This window comes from Vulpes vulpes, chromosome 6 (assembly GCF_048418805.1).
Source record: "Vulpes vulpes isolate BD-2025 chromosome 6, VulVul3, whole genome shotgun sequence".
In the NCBI taxonomy this organism is placed as follows: Eukaryota; Metazoa; Chordata; class Mammalia; order Carnivora; family Canidae; genus Vulpes; species Vulpes vulpes.
Window position 1 is genome coordinate 50,042,125 of NC_132785.1, and position 21,738 is coordinate 50,063,862.

The 21,738-nt window shown below is 35.1% G+C and overlaps 1 protein-coding gene across 4 annotated transcripts in view; it reads left to right on the forward strand.

Annotated features, from left to right (window-relative positions):
- The window catches only part of PCCA (propionyl-CoA carboxylase subunit alpha), a 391,732-nt gene that overhangs the window by 148,094 nt on the left and 221,900 nt on the right, over window positions 1–21,738 (forward strand). For all 4 annotated transcript variants that reach the window (XR_012002039.1, XM_026003697.2, XM_026003698.2 and 1 more), the window contains 3 exons: window positions 3,778–3,880; window positions 12,057–12,151; window positions 15,814–15,964. Coding sequence is in view for 3 of the 4 variants with exons in the window: in XM_026003697.2 (XP_025859482.1) it covers window positions 3,778–3,880; window positions 12,057–12,151; window positions 15,814–15,964 (349 nt within the window). In the remaining variant the exon portion in view is untranslated. The remainder of the gene's footprint in view (window positions 1–3,777; window positions 3,881–12,056; window positions 12,152–15,813; window positions 15,965–21,738) is intronic.

Below are 21,738 nucleotides of genomic sequence, written 5' to 3' on the forward strand. Positions count from 1 at the left end.
AGTGGTATTATCTTTGGAAATCACATATCTTTGGAAACTACCACTTTGGAAATCACATATCTTCAACAACTATAGTGTGATAATATATCTCTAAGTAGCAGTGATTATTAGATTTGTTGTTGGAGCTTATTATGAGTAAAGAACCCCACATGTTATATCCCAAATTTGTTCTTAGAAAATATTCTGTATTTTTTTTTTCTTTAAAGATTTTATTTATTCATGAGAGAGAGAGAGAGAGGCAGGCAGAGACAGAGGCAGAAGGAGAAGCAGGCTCCATGCAGGGAGCCTGACGTGGGACTTGATCCCAGCTCTCCAGGATCGGGCCCTCGGCTGAAGGTGGCGCTAAACTGCTGAGCCACCTGGGCTGCTCCACGAATCCTGTATTTCAACGTAATTTGTTTCCTGTACAGTCCTATGCATTTTCTTCTCTCTCTCTCTCTCTCTCTCTTTGCACTTAAAGCCTTATTTTGCAAAAAAGATTCGTGTACTGTAGAATTGGGAAAAGAGATCTACAGCATAAACACATTGAATGGGAGATAGCCCTGTTACCATCTTTGGGAAGGACAGTCCGCTATAGCCTCCGGAAGGAAAGAATGATGTAACAAAGATATTAAACACAACCTCATGGTTTTGTGAGAGATACATGTTTTAGAAACTTTAACTTTTTTCTCATGAGGTGGCCCCCTTTGTATGGCACTTACATAGCAATTTCCTTGAAAGCCTTAGCACTTATTAGCAACATATTCTCTCTCTCTTTTTTTTTTTTTTAAAGATTTATTTATTTATGATAGACATAGAGAGAGAGGCAGGCAGAGACACAGGCAGAGGGAGAAGCAGGCTCCATGCAGGGAGCCCGACGTGGGACTCGATCCCGGGACTCCAGGATTGCGCCCTGGGCCAAAGGCAGGCGCCAAACCACTGAGCCACCCAGGGATCCCCTAGCAACATATTCTCTTATGGTGAAGATTACTCTTCACTTTGTGGCATTGCGATTTCCTGTGTGCTGTTAACACAATGGATTTTAATGTAGTGTTCTGTATTTTCAGAAATCGCTATAACTATACAGAGAGTGGAGATCTTTTTCGGGTGTAAATAACTCTTTAAATGCATATTGATTCAAAATATGCTAATAAAACTAATAAAAAGACATACACAAATAATTTGCTATCTAAAATATTCTCAACTTGATCAAAGTATGATACTATTTTATTTATTTATTTATTTATTTATTTATTTATTTATTTATTTATTTATTTATTTATTTTAAATTTTTATTTATTCATGATAGTCACACACAGAGAGAGAGAGAGGCAGAGACACAGGCAGAGGGAGAAGCAGGCTCCATGCTCCGGGAGCCCGACGTGGGACTCGATCCCGGGTCTCTAGGATCGCGCCCTGGGCCAAAGGCAGGCGCTAAACCGCTGCGCCACTCAGGGATCCCGATACTATTTGATTTAATGATACATGCTCCTCATTTAAAATAATTGCTCTGTATCCCCTGTTAATTTGGAAAAATCTACAGAAAAATTGAGAGAACAGTCCAGAACATGCTCAGTAGTTTTCTTTTAAAGTCACCAGTTGTTAATATGCCACATTGCATGTGCTCCCTCTTTTTTTCCTTTCTTGAGGGGGAATTTTTTTTCTTTTTAAAAAATGCACGTAAGTTTTAGCCTTCTTTGGAAGGCTTAGCAACCATTAATTGCCTTATTATTTTATTCTGGGGAATGTCTCCCTTTTGTAACATCTTTCCTAAGTGTTTCAGGGAAGTAGCATCTATGGCTTATCTTAGAATCTTTAGAACATCTGAAAGTTTTTTTTTTTTTAAATGGTGTTTGTTGTTATTGTATATTAAATTAGAGTGAGGATTGTGAAGGTTGTTAAAAGTAGATTCATAGCTTCATATTAACTTCTGGCTTTCTTTTCCCCATTCACATTTCAATGAAATATGGCACAATGGAAAATTGACCACATCTGCATTTTGGAATACCCCTGTTAGACTTTAGGTGATGTGAGGCAGTTGTGGCTTTATTTTTGTATTTCCATCACCTAAACATGCAGCAGACACATGAGTTCATGATGAGTAAATATTTGTTGAATGAATGTGTAACAAATGTTTTTAAAATAGTTTTCTGTGAGCTCCCAAATACTCTGGTGATGCTTTCAAATGTGATAATTTATTTGGGTGATTTTGATTTTTTTTCCCTCTAGCATGTTTGGGTTAAGTGCAAAATGAAAGTTCTTAGTCATTAGAATAGAGATAAATTGTAAAGTACTTTGTTTTTTCTTTGCAAATCCTCATACTCCATCTAATAAAAAGTTGGTCATATGGTACTGAAAACAATAATTCATTGTGTTTTAGTTTCTTTGAGGTTTGCAGTCTCCAGAGATCTAAAAACTCCGTTCCTCTAAATCAAAGAAGTAATAGAGGACTAAGAAAACCTGATACCTTTTCCTTGAGAACTCTGAGAAACGGGAATTGTTGCAATATGTTTTGAATTTATCATCTGGTCATTGTTTACTTGATATGTTGTGTTTTTTAAGCAGAAAAGCAAATGTATTCATTTCTAATGCCAGATGGAGTGTTTGCAAAATTAAAAGATTGGAAGAATTTTAATGTTGTATTTAAGTACTTATATTTAATCTGAAGATTAAGAAACTATTAGTGACATGTAAAAAGAATTAAACTTTATATTCTCAATATATCAGTGAGTGTAAAATAATATACTCAATTAGTTTTAGGTGAACAAGTGTGTGTTTTTAATAGACCAAATGAGCCCATTTCATAGTGTATGAATTTAGTGAGCACATTTTAATTACAACAATTTAAATTATTATCTTTGGAGAGTAAAACATGTAAAGCAATAATCATATTGGTATTTTTATTTTCAAAAATTGTTTTCTCTTTTAATGATTAATTTAGAAAGAGTCCAAAGTCGATAAAGTTGTAATAATTTGTATGGGTGTGCGAAGGGCAGTTACATTTAAATATGTATACTTAAAATACCATTATATGTTCATAACATATGAAGAACATAAAATGTTCTTGAGAATCCTCCTCTTGTATGTTCTTTTTTTTTAAATTTTTTTTTTATTATTTATTTATGATAGTCATACAGAGAGAGAGAGAGAGAGAGAGGCAGAGACACAGGCAGAGGGAGAAGCAGGCTCCATGCCCCGGGAGCATGACATGGGATTCGATCCCGGGTCTCCAGGATCGCGCCCTGGGCCAAAGGCAGGCGCCAAACCGCTGCGCCACCCAGGGATCCCTCCTCTTGTATGTTCATTCTCACTTGAGTATTTTGCTCCAGTTGTGACGTTGGCCAGATTGGCTCTTTGTATTTTTGTGTGCATATTCTGACTCTTAAGTCAAATGAATATGCATTTTTAATTTTTTTAATTAGTGGAATTAAGGTATTGAGGAAATGGAATTTTATATGTTTCGTGTGGTTTATTAAAAATATCTAATTTCACAGTTGGTGAACTATGTAGTGGTATTCCTATTTGATTATAAATTGATTTTAAATATATTTGATTATAAATATATTCCCCCAGAATTGGGGAAGTTACATCACTGATTCCAGGTGACAAAGCTGGTAAGTATAAGAGTTATGGGTCCACTAAGTCAATTTAGTTATTTGTGCATTAAGTGAATTTTTCTTTGCTTTGTTTATCAGTAAAGCAAAATAAGTATTTAATTGCTTTGTTATCTTTTATATTGTGGGCTGTATTTGTTTAGCTAGTTTGATTGTTCCCCCCCCCCCTTTTTTTTTTAAATAGGGATGGTTTTAGATTTTCGTCTCAAGAAGCTGCTTCTAGTTTTGGTGATGATAGGCTACTAATAGAAAAATTTATTGATAACCCTCGTCATATAGAAATCCAGGTTGGTACATTTTAAGATGTTTTCTAATTATTATGACTTTAATAAAACACCATTTATTCCTATTGGAAACATATCCTTTCTCGCATTTAGAATGATTGTGAATTGTTCTGATACACTTGAATAACTTCAAAATAGAGAATGTACATAAATCCCTTCCTTTTGGAATTTGGTATACTTCGATCAAAGCACCAGCATGTTGGTCAACATAGGGAATGATATAAAAATCCTGCTGTAGAAAGAAGCTGTCCCAAGCTATCTAACCAAACTAAATACATTGCACCTAAAGACTCATTCCTTCCCATTCTGAGACTGGGCCATAACAAGGCTTATTATTTTTTTTTAAGTGCTTAATCTGGACTCATTATTTCAATTCACCAAATGTCTGTGTGGCTCACTGAGACAGGCATTCTTCTAGGAGCTGCTAGTATAGAGATGAATAAATAATTTCTTCTACTCAGGTTTGACTCAGGTCAAACTGCTAAAGCAATTTGTGAGGATATGGATTTCAGCAAGACAAAAGTTGATTTTCTGAAATAATACACAGAAGAAGACAACATCTCCTGAAGTTTCATTTCTATTAAGAATGTCTTCGTGCTGTTTTACACGTTATGACTATGAATTGAATTAAAACTGATAAAATACAAATCAAATTTGAAATCATGCTTAAGTTTAAGTATTTTTTTCCTTATTTTGGTGTGAATAGAGAACCAGAAAACTAAAGAATAGTTCTTTGTTGCCCTTGCCTGCCCCTTCTGATTATGTGTAATACAAGTTCTAAATTCTGTCATTGTGGGGCTTTTTCAAGTTTAATTATTTTACATAGATATTTCTTATGGGTAGAAAATCTTCATCTAGATCCTCCAGTTTTCCAGAGTGGGAAGAAATGTGCAAATATATATAATCAGTGAGGGTTTTTTTTTTTTTAAGATTTATAAATTTGACAGCAAGAGAGCACAAGCAGGGGGAGCAGCAGAGGGAGAGGAGGAAGCAGACTGCCTGCTGAGTAGGGGCCCTGAGATCATTGCCTGAGCTGAATGAAGGCAGATGCCCAATAGACTGAGCCACTTAGGCTCTCCAATCAGAGTAGTCTTAAAACATTGAACGTAGTGTATTTCTTTCTAACGTCAGCAGGATTTTTTGTTGTCATTGGGTTTTTTGTTTTTAGACATTCTAAACTGAGATATCACATCTCTTCAGCAAAGTCCACAAATCTTGAGTGTCCAACTCAATAAAATTCTTATGTACACATGTGTAGCTGTATAGCAACCACCCAGATCTGTGTATAGCACATTTCTGTGCCATCAGATTTCTTCATACAACTTTCCATTCAGTCCCTCCACTTGGCCACCAAAATATCTGCTGTTCTGACTTCTCACACCCCAGAATGTTTCTGTCTTCTTAAACTGCATATAAATGAAATACAGTATATACTTGGTTATGCCTGGCTTCTTTCACACAACATGTCTTTGAGATTCTTCCATGAAGCTGTGTGTTACTATTAACTCTAAAAAATTGCTCTGATACTTCATTGTTTGAATAACTTCCAATTTATCCATTTTCCTGTTGGTAGATCTTCAGGTTGTTTCTAGCTTTTTGATATATATATATATTTTTAAAGATTTTATTTATTTATTCATGAGAGACACAGAGAACGAGACAGAAGACATAGGCAGAGGGAGAAGCAGGCTCCCTGTGGGGAACCTGATGCGGGACTCAATTCCAGAACCTTGGGATCATGACCTGAGCCAAAGGCATGTGCTCAGTCACTGAGCCACCCAGGTGCCCCTCCAGCTTTTTGATATTATGAATAAATTGCCATGTCTTTTTATGGACATACACATTCTTTCAGATATACTGAGGAGAGAAATATTACTGGATTATATGATAATGTTATATTTAGGTCTAGTAAATAGCATAGTTGCTCTTTATATGTGTATATATATATGTGTGTGTGTGTGTGTATTTTCTTTTATTATTAGTTTTTTAAGTAAGCCTCATACCCAACATGGGGTTGGAACTTGAGACCATGAGATATGCTCCACTGATTGAGCCAGCTAGGTGCCCCTGTCCTTTATATATTTTGGATATTAACCCCTTATTAAATATATCATTTGCAAAATCTCTTCCCATATTGCCTTTTTTCTTGTTGATGGTTTTCTTTGCTGTGCAGAAGCCTTTTATTTTGGTATAGTCCCAACAGTTTATTTTTGCTTTTGTTTCCCCTGCCTTAGGGGATATATCTAGAAAAATGTTGGTGTGGCTAATGTCCGAGAAATTATTGCCTGTCCTTTCTTCTAGAATTTTTATGGTTTTAGCTCTCCATTTAGGTCTTTAATTCATTTGAAGTTATTTTTTGTGTATGGTGTTAAAAAGTGGTCTAGTGTCATTCTTTCACATGTAACTGTCCAGTTTTTCCAGCACCATTAACTGAAGAGACCATCTTTTCCCCATTGTATATTCTTGCTTTCTTTGTTATAGATTACTTCACCATAAAATCATGGGTTTATTTCTGGTCACTCTATGTGTTCTGTTGATGTAAGTGTCTGTTTTTCTGCCAGCACCATACTATTTTGATGACTGTAGCTTTGTAGTATATCTTGAAATCTAGGATTGTGATACCTTGAGCTTTGTTGTTCTTAAAATTGCCTTGGCTATTTGCGATCTTTTGTGAGTCCATACAAATTTTAGGATTATTTGTTTTAGGTCTGTGAAGAATGCTGTTGGTAATTGGTAGGTATTGCATTAAATCTGTAAATGGCTTTGAGTTCTGTGGATATCTTAACAAAATTCTTTTCAATTCCATGAGCATGGAATAGCTTTATATTTGTGTCATCTTCAGTTTCTTTCATCAGTGTTTTATAGTTTCCTGAAAATAGATATTTTATCTCCTTGGTCAGTTTTGTTCCTAGGTGTTTTATTCTTTTTAGTGTACGTGGAATTGTTTTCTTAATTTCTCTTTCTTCTACTTCATTATTGTATGAAAATATGGCTGATTTCTGTATATTAATTTTGTATACTGTAACTTTACTGAATAAGTTTATTACTTCTAATAGTTTTTTTTGTTGGAGTCTTCAGAGTTTTCTATGTATAGTGCTATGTCATCTGCAAATAGTGACAATTTAACTTCTTCCTTACCAGTTTGGATGCCTTTTTTCTTGTCTGACTATTGTGGTTAGGACTTCCAGTACTTTGTTCAAGAAAGTGTTAGGAGTGGGCATCTTCATATTGTTACTGATTTTAGAAAAAAGCACTTAGTTTTTCACCATTGAGTATGATGTTAGCTGTGGGTTTATTGAGGTATATTCCCTCTAAACCTACTTTGTGAAGAGTTTTTATCATGAATGGATGTTGAATTTTGTCAAATGCTTTTTCTGTATCTACTGAGTTGATCATATGATTTTTTCCTTCATTTTGTTAATATGGTGTATCACATTGATTGTGAATATTGAACCATCCTTGCATCCCTGCAAGAGATAAATTCCACGTGATTGAGGTATATGATTTTTTTAATGTATTGTTGAATGTGGGGGCCGTCTTTAGATGAGCTACCACAACCCATCCTCCAGCCCCAGTGATCATGTCCTTCCATAAGTAGAATATAAACACCTTCCTTCCAAGACCAGAATTTCATCTTCATACTTGGTCCAGCTATGGATACGACTTACTGTAAATGGTCCTATAAAGACAGTTCTTCTGATGCAAAGACTTTTGTATTTGAAGACAGTGTGACACCTGCTCATCAAACTTACAGGGATCAGAAGAGGATATGACACTGCAATAAATAGCTCCATTCAACAGGGTTAAAAGAAAAAAAAAGCACACAGTATTCATTGGCTCTTACTTAGTATTTGAAGACTATCAGTTGAAGCTGAGAAATCTCATAGGAGACTTTTTTTGCTGGAATTCTTGCGAGAGATGATGGCAGCTTAGGCCTGAGTGTTGGTAGTAGAGATGGTAAGATGTGATTGAATTCTGGATATTCTGTGAAGGTAGATCAGATTTCCTAAGAGATCAGATATGATATATAGGAAAAAAGGCTTGAAAGATCGCTTTCAGTTTGGGGCCTGAGGAATTAGAAGACTAGGCCTGTCTTTTACTGAGGTGAGAAAAACTGTGAGAGGTGCGTGTTTTGGGGAGGAGATCAGGGTGTGATGTTGGAGAAATCAAGGTTGTGATATCAAAGTATAAGTGTTGAGTAGATTGGATATTTAAGTCTGTAGCTTATGGGAGATATTTTGGCTGCCTTTCTAAGATGTTACAGGCAAAATTAATTTTCCTCTTCCTGTATTCCCTGTCATGTATAACATATACATAGCACAGCTATTAGAAGACCATTGATTTTTATCTTGAGTTGTCTAACTTTTCAAATAGATCAAGAAGTACGTACTAACCAATAAGACCTACTAAGGTCTTATTCATTTGTTGGTCTTACTCATTTGTTGGTTCCAGCAACCAGGCGGATGTCTTTCACATTACTAATACTCAAAAAATGTATGTCAAATTGTGTTAAGTAATTATATATTTACATCAACTTTTAGTTTATTTTCATTAGCCACAGCATATAATGTAGGTGATAATTTTAAACATAGGTAAAAGTATTTCCTAGTAACTTGAATAGGTAACACAGATGTTTGCTGTATCTGATCATCTGCACTTGGAAGTTTTAAAACTGATTTTCCTCAATTTGCATGTATATAATTATATGAGGTAATTTATGCACATAACAAAGGATATCTGATGAAAAATTAACATTTACTTTTGTTTCCAAGTTCCTTGGTTTCTGTCCCTGGGAGCAGGCTCCAAAACTCTTTTTTGAATATCCTGCTGTGGACTGTGAATTATATATGTGAATTACCTATTTTTTTAGACAGACTTTCGTATACTGTGTCCTTTCTTATGCTGAAACTGTACTGGTAGTGGCAGCATTCTGTGTGGTTTAAATCCTTTTTTTCTCACCCCGGACGCTAGTGGCATTTTTTGGGTTGGATCCAGGGCTTCAAAATGGCTTGCATTATGTGGACACTCTTGTTGTCATGAAGCTTTTTTCAGTAAGCAGTGTATCTGGGAGATTTTTCCACATTGAGTATCTGCTGATTGATAAAGGGCTATATTAAATAAAGCTTTAAAAAAGAAAAACTCATGATGGGGTTATCTAGCTGGCTCAGTCAGTGTTGCATGCAACTCTTGACCTTGGGGTTGTGAATTCAAGTGCCACATTGGGTATAGAGATTACTTAAAAAATGAAATCTTAAGGAACCCCCCCCCCCCCCAAATCCCAAAACTCCTAAGGGATTTAGGATTAACTTTCTTTCCAGGCACTCTTTATATTGTCTGGTATTCTAGTCTCTTCATTTATTAGTGTCACACTATCATTGTCAAATTATTTTTGTTGAGGAACACCTGAGTGGGTCATTTGATTAAGGGCTATTTATTAATATTTTTAAAAATTTGAGAGTGAGCAAGCATGAGCTGGGAGAGGGGTGAAGGGAGAGGGACAAGCAGATTCTCTGCTGAGTGGGGAGCTCGACTGGGAGCTACTCTTATCTCTGGACTCTGAGATCATGACCTTAGCCAAAGTCAGATGCTTAACTGAGCCACTCAGATGACCCCAAGCAGCTGACGCTTGATTTCCCCTCAGGTCATGCTCACAGGGTCCTGGGATTGAGCCCCAGGTCATGCTGTGTGCTCAGCAAGGAGTGGACCTGAGGATCCTCTATCACCGTCTCATTCTGGCTTTCCCCCCACTTGCTCTTTTTCTTTTTGTAAAGTAAATCTTTAAAAAAAATTATTTTTGTTACATGCTTAGGAAATAACAAAACTTTTTTTTTTTTAAGATTTATTTATTTATTCAGGGATTCCTGGGTGGCGCAGCGGTTTGGTGCCTGCCTTTGGCCCAGGGTGCGATCCTGGAGACCCGGAATCGAATCCCACATCGGACTCCCGGTGCATGGAGCCTGCTTCTCCCTCTGCCTGTGTCTCTGCCTCTCTCTCTCTCTCTCTCTCTGTCTGTGTGACTATCATAAATAAATAAAAATTAAAAATAAATAAATAAATAAATAAAAGATTTATTTATTCATGAGATACACAGAAAGACAGGCAGAGACACAGGCAGAGGGAGAAGCAGGCTTCATGCAGGGAGCCCGATGTGGGACTCGATCCCGGGTCTCTAGGATCACGCCTTGGGTTGAAAGTGGCACTAAACCGCTGAGCCACCCAGGCTGCCGAAAACTTTTTTTTTAAAGAGAGAGAAAGCTAGCTGTCAAAGGGAGGGTAGAGGGAGAGGGAGAATCTTTTTGTTGTTGTTATTAAGATTTTATTTATTTATTCATGAGAGACACAGAGAGAGGCAGAGACGTAGGCAGAGGGAGAAGCAGGCTCCTCTCAGTGAGCCCAATTCAGGACTTGATTTCCTGGACCCCAGGATTATGACCTAGCTGAAGGCAGATGCTCAACCTGGCTGGTACCTGGAGAGGGAGAATCTTAAGTAGGCTCCACAGCTGTTGCGAGCTCAGTCTTAGAACCCCAAGATCCTGACCCAGCCAAAATCAAGTTATTTGCCTAATTGACTGAGCCCCCCTCTCCCTCAAGACTTTTTAAAAAGAACTATGCAGACTTTAGGGAAAAACAAATGTGATTGTATATGTGAATATAATATTTTACAGTTAGAAATATTTCTGAGAAGTCTTGGTTATTGTGGCTTTATTTCTTGGACACAAAATATTTTACTTCTTTGTCAACTAGAATGAAAAGAATTAGAATAAATTTAGTGTTAAAATATTTTTTAGTGTTAAATTTTTCTTAGGCTGTACTTCATGCAGCCACCTCTGAGACTAAAAAACTAAATTCCAACTATTGTCATTTCACTATTGCAGTATTTTCCTTTGCTTGTAATTGTTCTTATGGTTTAGATAGGTTTTATTACTAAAAATTAAGTTTGCATTTATATGTTAACTACTCATTTTATAGTTTATTCTATTGCTATAACCATGATCTTTATTGATTTTATATTTTCAGCAGCCATATAAAACAATGAGATGATACTATTTGATATTTATAATTTATAAGGAGAAAAGTGACTTGCCCTGGAGAAATTGCATAGTACAGAGTTAAAATGAATGTCTACGCTTTTGGCTTCTAGAATAGCTTTTACTTCTGTGAACTTAATAATATATGCATTCAGTAATACGTATTTACTCTTAATCATAAAAATAGATTATTAATCTGTTCCTAAAAACAAACATTCTATGCAAAAATGCTAACCAATAGCATGTCTTAGGGTTACCAGATTTAGCTGTTAAGACATGTTAAATTTGAATTTCAGGTAGTATATTTTTGTAAGTGAAATTTGGGACCTATTATTATTAAGATTTTTTTGTTGTTTATTTGAGATTCAAATTCAGGGGTGCCAGAGTGGCTCCGTTGGTTAAGCGTCCCACTCTTGGTTTCAAATAAGGTCACGATTTCAGGGTCCTGAGATAGAGCCCTGAAGTCTGTGTGTTCAGTGGGGAATCTACTGGAGATTCTCTCCTCCTGCCCTGCTCCTCCACTCATGAGTGCACTCTCTCTCTTAAAATAAATAAATCTTTGAAATTCAAATTCATATCGGTGTCCTGTTATTTTATGTGGCAACTCTAGCTTATTTTTCAGTATTACAAATGAGAAAAATCATAATGTGTTACATTTAACCCCAGGCCTTTCATCAGTTTCTATAACAAAAATAAAGCTCAGTAAAGACATCCATATATAAGTAACAGACTAAATGTAAATAAAATAGCATTTCTTGATCAACAGACATTTAATTATGTTAAAAACAAACGTTTGTAATAACAGTGGTTTTTCTAAAGCACCACTCGTATCTAGAATGTGTATTTCCTTTATTGATACTCAGTGTCCTTCACAAAATTTGTACAATTGATGTGATATCTTATCCAGTGCATTGGAAATATAACAAGAGAATTTTTTCCTCAAGTTTTAAAAAACATTTTAGTGAGTTTCAGGGTTGTAAATAAAGTTTTCCTCTATTAACATCAACCAAAAGAGGGACATAATGGAGAGGTAGATGTGTTTATGAGGTATGAGTGGTAAAAACCAAGGAGTGTTGCATGATGACAATGTTAATGGGGCACATACTCTATAGTATGACTATATAAGTTTTCAAGTGGTGTTGCTCTATCAGGTTTTAGGTGACAAGCATGGGAATGCTTTGTGGCTCAATGAAAGAGAGTGCTCAATTCAGCGAAGAAATCAGAAAGTGGTGGAGGAAGCACCAAGGTAAGAGTTTTTCTCAATGAATTTTCATAATAGACTGTTTTGTTTATTTAGTATATTTCTTTCCCATTTTATTGGCTAAAATTGCTTCAGTAGCAACTTGTTGGAATTGTCATGGTAGAATCTGTTAGTGTATATTTTTATAATTAAGAATTTGTCACTCAGTTTTCCTCAATATGTCAGTGTGTGACACGTGAGAGAATACTTGGGAAAATATAGGTGGGGTTTTGTTAGAGGAGAGAGTTGGCTGGATGGCCAAGTAGGACTTCCATGAGCTTCTAGGTAATAGAGACCCTGTTGGTGTTTCTGGTCATGTGGAATGCCTAGGGATACAGGCCTTCTAGGATCTTCTGTTGGTGAAGGTTTCATAAAGTTGATCCTGAAGTTTTTGAATTTATCCTACCATCAAAAGGCTTCTGGAACATGATTTTTAGAAATCCCTTGATCATCAGAACTATTTTGAGCACGAAAAGTGGTGCTTTAGATACAAATCATCTTTAGATATGTTTAGTTTAGCAATTTCATAGAACCTCATTTCTAATTTGCTAGGTTAGTATTTGTATATATTCTAATTGTCTCTGAGTCCTTAAAAATCCCTCAGTTGAGTGTATGTTGTCATTTTTAATAGCCAAGCAATAAGGAATATAACCAGTTGTAACTTTGTCCTAGCCAGTGTGCCTTGATATGTGTGTATGGTGTGTATAAAGAATACGGGTGAATATGAGTGAATTTTTGATTACAGGGTAATGGGAAAAGGCAAGTCCTACTTTAATTATTATTAGGTTTTAAGCATATGATATGGTGTGATGATTTTAAGACATTGTTCCCAAGTTTTTTGCCACTTCTCTTGTTGACCAGAGGAGGTAGGGATCTTTGACCATCTCCTTGATTCTGTGCTCTGTGACTGCTTGAGAATAGACTGCATAGAAGTGATGGAGGCCTTAGGAAACTGCCAGATTCCATTTCCTGCTTGTTGGGACACTTAGCTTAAAAACCAGGCACCCTGCTGTGAAGAACTGCCCATTGCAGCCTACACAGGGTTATGGCCTTATCTCATGGGCCAGGACTGGGATGTAAGAGGGAAGGAAGAACAAAAGGCAAAAGAAATGATCTACCTGTATCTTTATGGAAAGGCCCCAGAACCTACTAGTCCTGATTGCTTGGTGGTGATCTGAAGTTAGGGACTTTGCTAGGGAAGTTGGAAACTGCCTTTTTAAAATTAAGTAACCAGGGATCCCTGGGTGGCGCAGCAGTTTGGCGCCTGCCTTTGGCCCAGGGCGTGGTCCTGGAGACCTGGGATCGAATCCCACGTCGGGCTCCCAGTGCATGGAGCCTGCTTCTCCCTCTGCCTATGTCTGCCTCTCTGTGTGTGACTATCATAAATAAATAAAAAAAAATTTTAAATTAAGTAACCATATTGCTCTGCTAAGATTCTAGTTGTGTGGAAGAAGGGTACAGGGTTGCTGGTAGAATGATAATAGCCTTTATAATTTTGTGTTGTTCTCTTCTTATTGCTTCCAATATAATGAACCTTTCTTTTAAAAAAAAAAAAAAACCCACTCAGGTTTTACCTGGGATAAAAATCTTTCACAGACTAGGAACCTTGAATCATTATTTTTGTTTCATCTCGCTTTTTCTAGGAATGTAAGTTTTTCATGTGAACTCATCTGTTAATTGAGGGAAAAAGGAAAATTTAAAGCAATAGAAATGCCACCAACCAAAAAGAAACCCCAAAATGAGAACTGATCATTAATAGTGACTTGATAGGTGTTTGTCTGTTATTATTTGTGAAATATTAAATAAGAGAAATACATAGTTTTCAGTTTCTAGAGTATGAATTTACTGCTGTGTTTTGAGTGCAGTGGTAAGGTTGCTTATGGCTCTGAGTGTTAGTAGCAGAGTTTATGACAAAAGAAAGGACAAGACCAGGTACGACAAAAATAGTTTTATTCTGCTGTCTTTGAGATTCTCCAAATGTTATGATGTTAATTTGGGTGTTCTTTCTTTTTTGTATTAATTTTGTCAGCGAGTTATCATTGAAATGTAATTGATGCAGAAATGTTCATAATAGGCAAATAAGACTCATATTGCCTAAATTCAGTGATTAATCCTAAACACCAAAAGAAAGACATAAGGAGGTACACTTCCAGTCTTTGAAGTTTTCTTGCCTCCTACTCTTCCAGTCTAATCTGAAATCTGTTCAAGGTTCTAGATCTAACCAGCAATTTATAAGAAATATAAATATAATGCAGATATTAAAATGCACTGTGGGGCTGCATCCACTTGAACCCAGATTATTAGAAATGAGACGGGAAAATGAGCAGATTCTTGCTTGCCTTAGGAAAATGTGAAGAGAGCATTGCAAGTTAAAAGAACTGCAAAGATGTAAAAATGGAGTAAAAATGTAAATGGAGTGGCTGGGCCTTATTTGAATTCTGATTCAAAGATATTACCTGAAAAAAATAGGATTAATCAGGGAAATTTGAATACTAACTGGATATTAAATGCTATTAAGAAATTCTTGTTAATGTCTTAAGTGTGATTATGTTACAACTTTTATAGAAACAGATACGGAAGTCTCTATAGATGAAATGATACCTAATTTGGGATTTGATTTAAAATAAAATTTGTACAAAATGGGTAGGCCGGGTAGGAAAGTAGATATGCGGTATAGACGTTAAACAGATGGGATACATATTAATGATTGTTCCATATGGGGAGCAGGTGCATAGAAGTTCAATATCTTCTTCCATAATAAAATGTTATAAAAACCACCTAAATCTTGATACACAAATTTTAATCCACAAATAGGAAAGTAATCGATGTTCTATTTCTTGCATGAAGCAAAATATGTGAAAATACACAAATGATTTTATAATATTCTTTTTTTTAGGGCTTATTGAAAACATTTCAGCTTTATTTGCCTGCTTAAGGGTAGTTTTGGTATTGTGAAATAAAAATTTTGAGGATTTATTACATGTGTAGTCAATTGTTATTTGTGGTAGTTAGGTTTTACAGAGTCACTATGAACACTGAATTAGCAATTACTGAAGCATTGTCCCTAGGGAAGTTCAGAGTTAGGTTCTGTGAACTTCCAATTAGGACATTTTAATCAATATGTAACCTTGATGAAAATATCCTGACATAACCTTGTTTTATGTCTGTTTCTGTTGAAGGCTACCTTATTTATTTATTTATTATTTATTTATTTATTTATTTTTAAGGCTACCTTATTTAATACACGTTGTTGATTCATTAATATTGAACTCACAGTCCTGGCCAGCAGTGCTGTAACACTTGCCTGAAGGAAGCTCATCCAGCACACATGTGTTCTCTGTAAGGCACATCTCCCAGTTTTAGCTTAGGAAAGTTCTGAATATATTAAGTTTTACTGGTTGTAAACAACTACTAGTGCTAAAATTGATGGAAGTTGCACTGTAATGTGGGAAGTTCAAATGTCAGTTTTATAAAAATCTGAAGCTGACTTAAACATGTTAGGCTTACTAATGCAAAAAGCATATTTTCTAAACCTATAAAGCATATAATATAAAATCTTAAATTGATACACATGATCATATCTGAGTAAAGTTTAAGAAAAATTTTATATGGTGTATGCAGAATATTACTTTTGTTCAAAATGTTGATTACTCTTTCTGTATTTGTAGCATTTTTCTGGATTCTAAGACCCGAAGAGCAATGGGAGAACAAGCTGTAGCTCTTGCCAAAGCAGTAAAGTATTCCTCTGCTGGAACTGTAGAATTCCTTGTGGATTCTAAGAAGAATTTTTATTTCTTGGAAATGAATACGAGACTGCAGGTAACTCTGCCCTTCCTTTCCCACTGCTTTTTGTTTTTATAAAAGTCAAAAGTCAACTTCATAAAATATTAAAGATTTCATTTTTATGCTTGTGCTAAGACATCTGTTGGGAATGACAGATTAGTATCAGGTTAATTTAATGGTCAGTGTCTAGCTCTTCTTCATTACTGTTAATGCTACATATTGGAAATCCAGCTTTTTTTTTTTTTTTTGAACTTCTCTTGATGACTTATATTAATTAGGGTTCATGTGCTGTTAAGAGAACTGCTGTTAGATATGATAAACAGAAAGGGCATAAGTGCTTACAGATCTTTGGAAGGGATGGAGGAAGGAGGAGTACCTAGAGTAACTTTCAAGAATGACACTCAGAACTGTACCATTCAGCCTGGCTTCTAGAGGAACTGCCACCACAGCCGCTGTGACGGTATTTAGAAGTCACTGCCTATTCAGAGCTAAACTGTTGACGTTAGGGATATACTTCCTCTGTTCCTATCAAGGTCTTAGGAGGACTAGTGGCTTTCTTTCTTCCCTTTTTCTTTTTTAAGTTGTAAACTAAAATATACATACAGAAGAGTACATAAAATACATAGTTGAAAAATTATTATAGCAAAAATCCATGTAAGCATCAAGTGGATCTACATAGGTAACAAAATGCCAGCATTTCTTACCAGCCCACCTCTCACTAGCTTCCTCTCCTTCTAGGTATTCCTCATCCCTCTTCTACAGCTGTTTACTGTTCTGTATTCTAAACACTTTATTTCATTTCTGTATAATTTTTCCTTTTAATTATGCACACCTAAGCAATATATAATTAATTGTACCTCTTTTTTAAACTTGAAATCAGTGAGATCATGTAATATGTAATTTTCCATACCTTGCTTCTTTATTCAACATTATGCTTATAAGATTATGCTGTGGGACTGGTTTTCGTTTATTATGGCAGAACTTATGGTATCTGGATGCATTTGAAATCAGTATCGTAAATATTTGTAGAGTTTGTGTAAGTCTTACCTTAGTGTTGTTGTTCAAAACTTATGATACTTGTGTTTGAAATCACTTTTTTAGCCTGTAATTTATTGGTGTGACTATCTTTAGGAGTGACAGAATTTTGCCTTTTAGAGATTAATTTGATTTTGATTAAAAATATGCCTTTATAACAAAGTATATCTAATTAGATAATTAGCTAGGAAATCATGTTCTTTTATTAAAATGGAGAGACTTTACTATGCCATGATGGGAATACTAGTTTGTAATACAATTCTGAAGGCAATTTAAAGTGACTACTTTAAATTTGTAGTTTATTCCAGACAAAAGAGCTATTAGATTGTTTAGTCAGGGTACTTAACAGAATTTACAGAATTAATAACCAGTGCTATCTTTAGTTCACTTTATTGCTATGTTCTTGTGTGTGTGTGTGTGTGTGTGTGTTTTATTTGTTTCTGGCTCATTTATCTCAACCCATAAGTTTTTCTGAGTTTGTACCATTGTTGGTTTTGGTATTAGACCTCTGGAAGTTGGTATTTATATCAAATAATGCTATGCAGTTGCTCAAAATCATTATGTACTTAGGTTTACATTTTGTATCTTGGATGGCTTGTCAGCAAGTTATAATCTGTTCTCTCAAAAAAAGATTATAAATTAACTTAAAATTAATTTCATGAAGAGTTTCATCTTACTACATCTGATAGTGCCTAATTTTTTTAAAAAAGTATTTATTTATTCATGAGAGTCAGAGAGAAAGAGAGAGAGAGAGAGGCAGAGACACAGGCAGAGGGAGAAGCAGGCTCCATGCAGGGAGCCTGATGTGGGATTCGATCCTGGAACTCCAGGATCACGCCTTGGATGAAGGCAGGCGCTAAACCTCTGAGCCACCCAGGGATCCCCTGATGGTACCTAATTTTATGCTATTTATTATCACACTTGGATTCATATGTGTCTCTCAATGTTTTAATATTTCTTTACTGTGGATTTACTTCCAGTGACCATAATCCTATCGGTTACCAGATAAATTAATTTTGATTTTTCAAAAGCATCTGTGTGATGGAGGGATATTGGTGGTAGAGGCTGGGACTGAATGGGAGCATGAATAAAGAACTTTGTATTTTATTGTATTCAGAAAGTCAATCTTACATATTTTGGGGACTTCCTTCTGATATTTAAACAATTCAGGGATCCCTGGGTGGCGCAGCGGTTTAGCGCCTGCCTTTGGCCCAGGGCGCGATCCTGGAGACCCGGGATCGAATCCCACATCAGGCTCCCGGTGCATGGAGCCTGCTTCTCCCTCTGCCTGTGTCTCTGCCTCTCTCTCTCTCTCTCACTGTGTGCCTATCATAAATAAATAAAAATTAAAAACAAAAAAAAAAAAAACAAAAAAAAACAATTCAGATGTTCTTTTAATAGATTTTCTTTTTCAAATTTCTTTACTAACCTAAAATTATAATACTTAAGGCACATTTGCCAAATCCTTCATCTTCTAAGATAAATGTTATCTCTAATTAGTGTTTCATTTTGAGTCTGGAGAGCTATAATTTTATGTGGGGGTTTTTTTTTCCTTGAAATATCTTGATTGAACTGTTACTTTTTCCAGCTTCAGAAGTTAGATGCTTTTTTTCTGGTAACAGAAGTGTGAGTAGCCTCTTTACTTTGTTTGATTTTTTTTTTTAAGGGCAAAATTTAAAATAAATACAGTTTCTCCTTAAAGAGATGTAATACTGAGAGATGCCTGAGTGACTCAGTGGTTGAGCATCTGCCTTTGGCTCATAGCGTGATCCCGGGATCCTGGGATCAAGTCCCATATCAGGCTCCCTGAAGGGAGCCTGCTTCTCCCTCTGCCTCTGTCTCTGCTTCTCTCTCTGTGTCTCTCATGAATAAATAAATAAAAATCTTTAAGGAAAAAAAGAAGAGATGTAACATTGAGAAAGTCTTATAGGTTTGGTGTCAGTCACCAAACTTATAGATTTAAAAACATAAATACTTGGTTGAACTGACTGGTTTTGTTCTCAGTCTGGTCAAAATTTCTGTATCAGAATTATGTATGCTATCCTTATATACATTTGTTTGATTGTGTTTACAGTTGTTAGTCTTCTGTTTCTTAATGGTAAAATTCAAGTGTTTCTGCCTTAAAAGTCCCTTTTCAGTATATCCTTCATCTTCCCTCAGAGTCGTCTTTCCTGCCAGTGCCATTCTCAATGTACTTGCTAGGAGACACTCCTTTCTTTCCCGAGTATGCCATTCAGTTTGACCTCTGTTTGTCTTTCCACATAACTCCTTTTGCTTGAAAATGGTCACTTCATTCTCTGCGGTAGAAGCTCACGTACGTGTCCACTCACACACACACATATCTGTGTGTGTGTGTGTGTATGTGTATGTGTGTATATATATATATATATATATATATATATATAACCTGTTTCCTTCTTTTTGCTTATGAAAGGTGAGTAGAGAGTTGGAGAAATACTCTACCAAAAACCATAATTTTGTTAAAATGCTGTTTTAATTAACTAAATTATATATAATTTTGCTTGAATGATTTAGTTTCTTATCAAATGATAAGACTAAGAATTGGCAGTATTTGGTTAAAAAAAACCACAAATGGTTCAAAAAGAGTATATGCATAAGAAAAGTAACACTGTATACTATGTTTTTATCACAACCATTTGATTTTCCTCTGGAGGCAGCCTTTGTTTTACTTAAAAAAGTGTGCCTTTGGTAATGTTCCATATCTAACTTAAAACATTATATTCTTCATTTTTATGATTTTCAATATTCAGATATAGATGTAGTCATGTAATTTCCCCAGTTTCCTGATGGTAGTTTTCCTAGTATTTTGCTTTCACAAATATTGGTAATTATGAATGATCCATTGTATCATCATTTGGCACATGTGAAAGTAGAATTTCTGAGAAACAAGAATTTTAATAATTTAGTTAAGTATTATCAGTGTCTTTTACTCCCTGATTTAAAGGATTTTTGACTTTTGGTCTTTTTCTGATAGTGAAAAATAGTAAATTATTTTTATTTTCCTTATTATGAGTGGGGTTGAATTTTTCTTCATAGATTAACATTTGTTTTTCTTTGAATTGACCATTAGCTCCTTTGTCCTTTGGGTTTTCTTATTTTAAGTGTCCCTTAGTTTTTTTTTTAAGGCAATTAGCCACTTATTATTGTATCATGAAGAAGCAATGCTTCATGAATATTTTTCACATTTCTACAGAGTGAGGGTCTTTAACCAAGGACCTTTGGCACCAAGATGAAAGGATAGCAAGTTTAAGATAGAGAGTACTTGAGAGAAAGTCTTATTTTTCCTCAGAGTCATTTGTTGGCTTGCCCTTCTCTCCTCAGAAAGATAGCTGTCCATTGCAGAACCAAGTTTGTGCTCTCTGTCTCCTTCCCCCACCCCGCATTGAGGAAGGGCAGAAGAGACAGCAACTCTTACATCAGCTCTGAGTGTAATAGTTTTAGGGTTATTCTCCTGTGCTACTTACCAATCTGCCTACACAGGGCAATCAGGTCTTTATCACACACAGTGCTCTCTATGTGGGATTGAGGTGTGTGTGGGTAATAATGCAAAGATGTTCTGTGAGTACGTAATTGGTTTCTTCTCCCATTCACAAACTGTTTTCTAGGAAGATTATCAAAAAAATGTAGATTTAAAAAAAACAAACAAACCCAGATGTGATTTATTTTTCCTTTATCTGTTTCCTTTTTGATTTGTGTGTGTGTGTGTGTGTATTCTGTGTAGAAATGTTTTTAAATCTTACAGTTGAATTTTAAGTCTCTTATCATTTCTGGTGTTAGAACATACTTAGGCTTTTACTGTTCATTCATAAATTAAACATTTTTCTTCTATGTTTTCTTTTAGTACTTATTTCATCATTCTTGGTAAAATTTTCACTCCATCTGGAATTTATTTGATTTGAGTTTTTTATTTTAAAAATGGCTACCTGACTGTCACAACCAATATTGAATAATCATTCTTTTATGTAGTAATCAGAAGTCATCCTAATTACATCCTAAATTCTCATATGTATGCAGATATGTTTACTTGACTGTTTTGTTTTTAACCTGTTTAATCATGTGCTAGTACCACATTATTTCAGATGTTGTATCTCTCTATTATAACACAGTATCTAGCAGGGCTATTCTTTTCTTATTACTCTTCTTTTTCTATATGGTGTGATAGAATGAACTTATTTCATTTATATTTAACCAAAGAAAAAGATTAAAATGATGAAATTGCCAAACTATTATATAAATGTTTGTAATTTTCCAGAGATATTAAGTCCTTAAAAATGTTCTTAATTATAAAAAATGGTTATTAAACCACTTATATTTTTGTCATCATATTTCTTCATACTCCAATTTGAAAGAATGTATTGTTTCCTTTTACAAAAATGAATAGAAATTAGCATATTTAATCCTACTGTCTTTCCCCCTAATTCTCCATTTTTACTATTTTTATTATTAGTTTTGTATTATTGTAGCATTACTTTTCTTTAGGCATGGCTCTTTAGTGTATTCCCCTTTTGTATTTTAAATTGTTTTCATCATCACCATCTGCATCTTACCATTGCTTTGTGATTTAGTCAGTTCTTCATTTTGATTCATCTCTTGGTTAAGTTCTTCTTCTGTTTCTTCTTAAAATCAAGAATTTATTTTTGAGAGGTATCCATGGGTACTGTATCTTCTGAGTTCTTAGATGGGTGATAAGGTTATCTTTATAATTGATGAATTTTCACCTGGGTATATATAAAATTATGGGATTTAAAACAGCT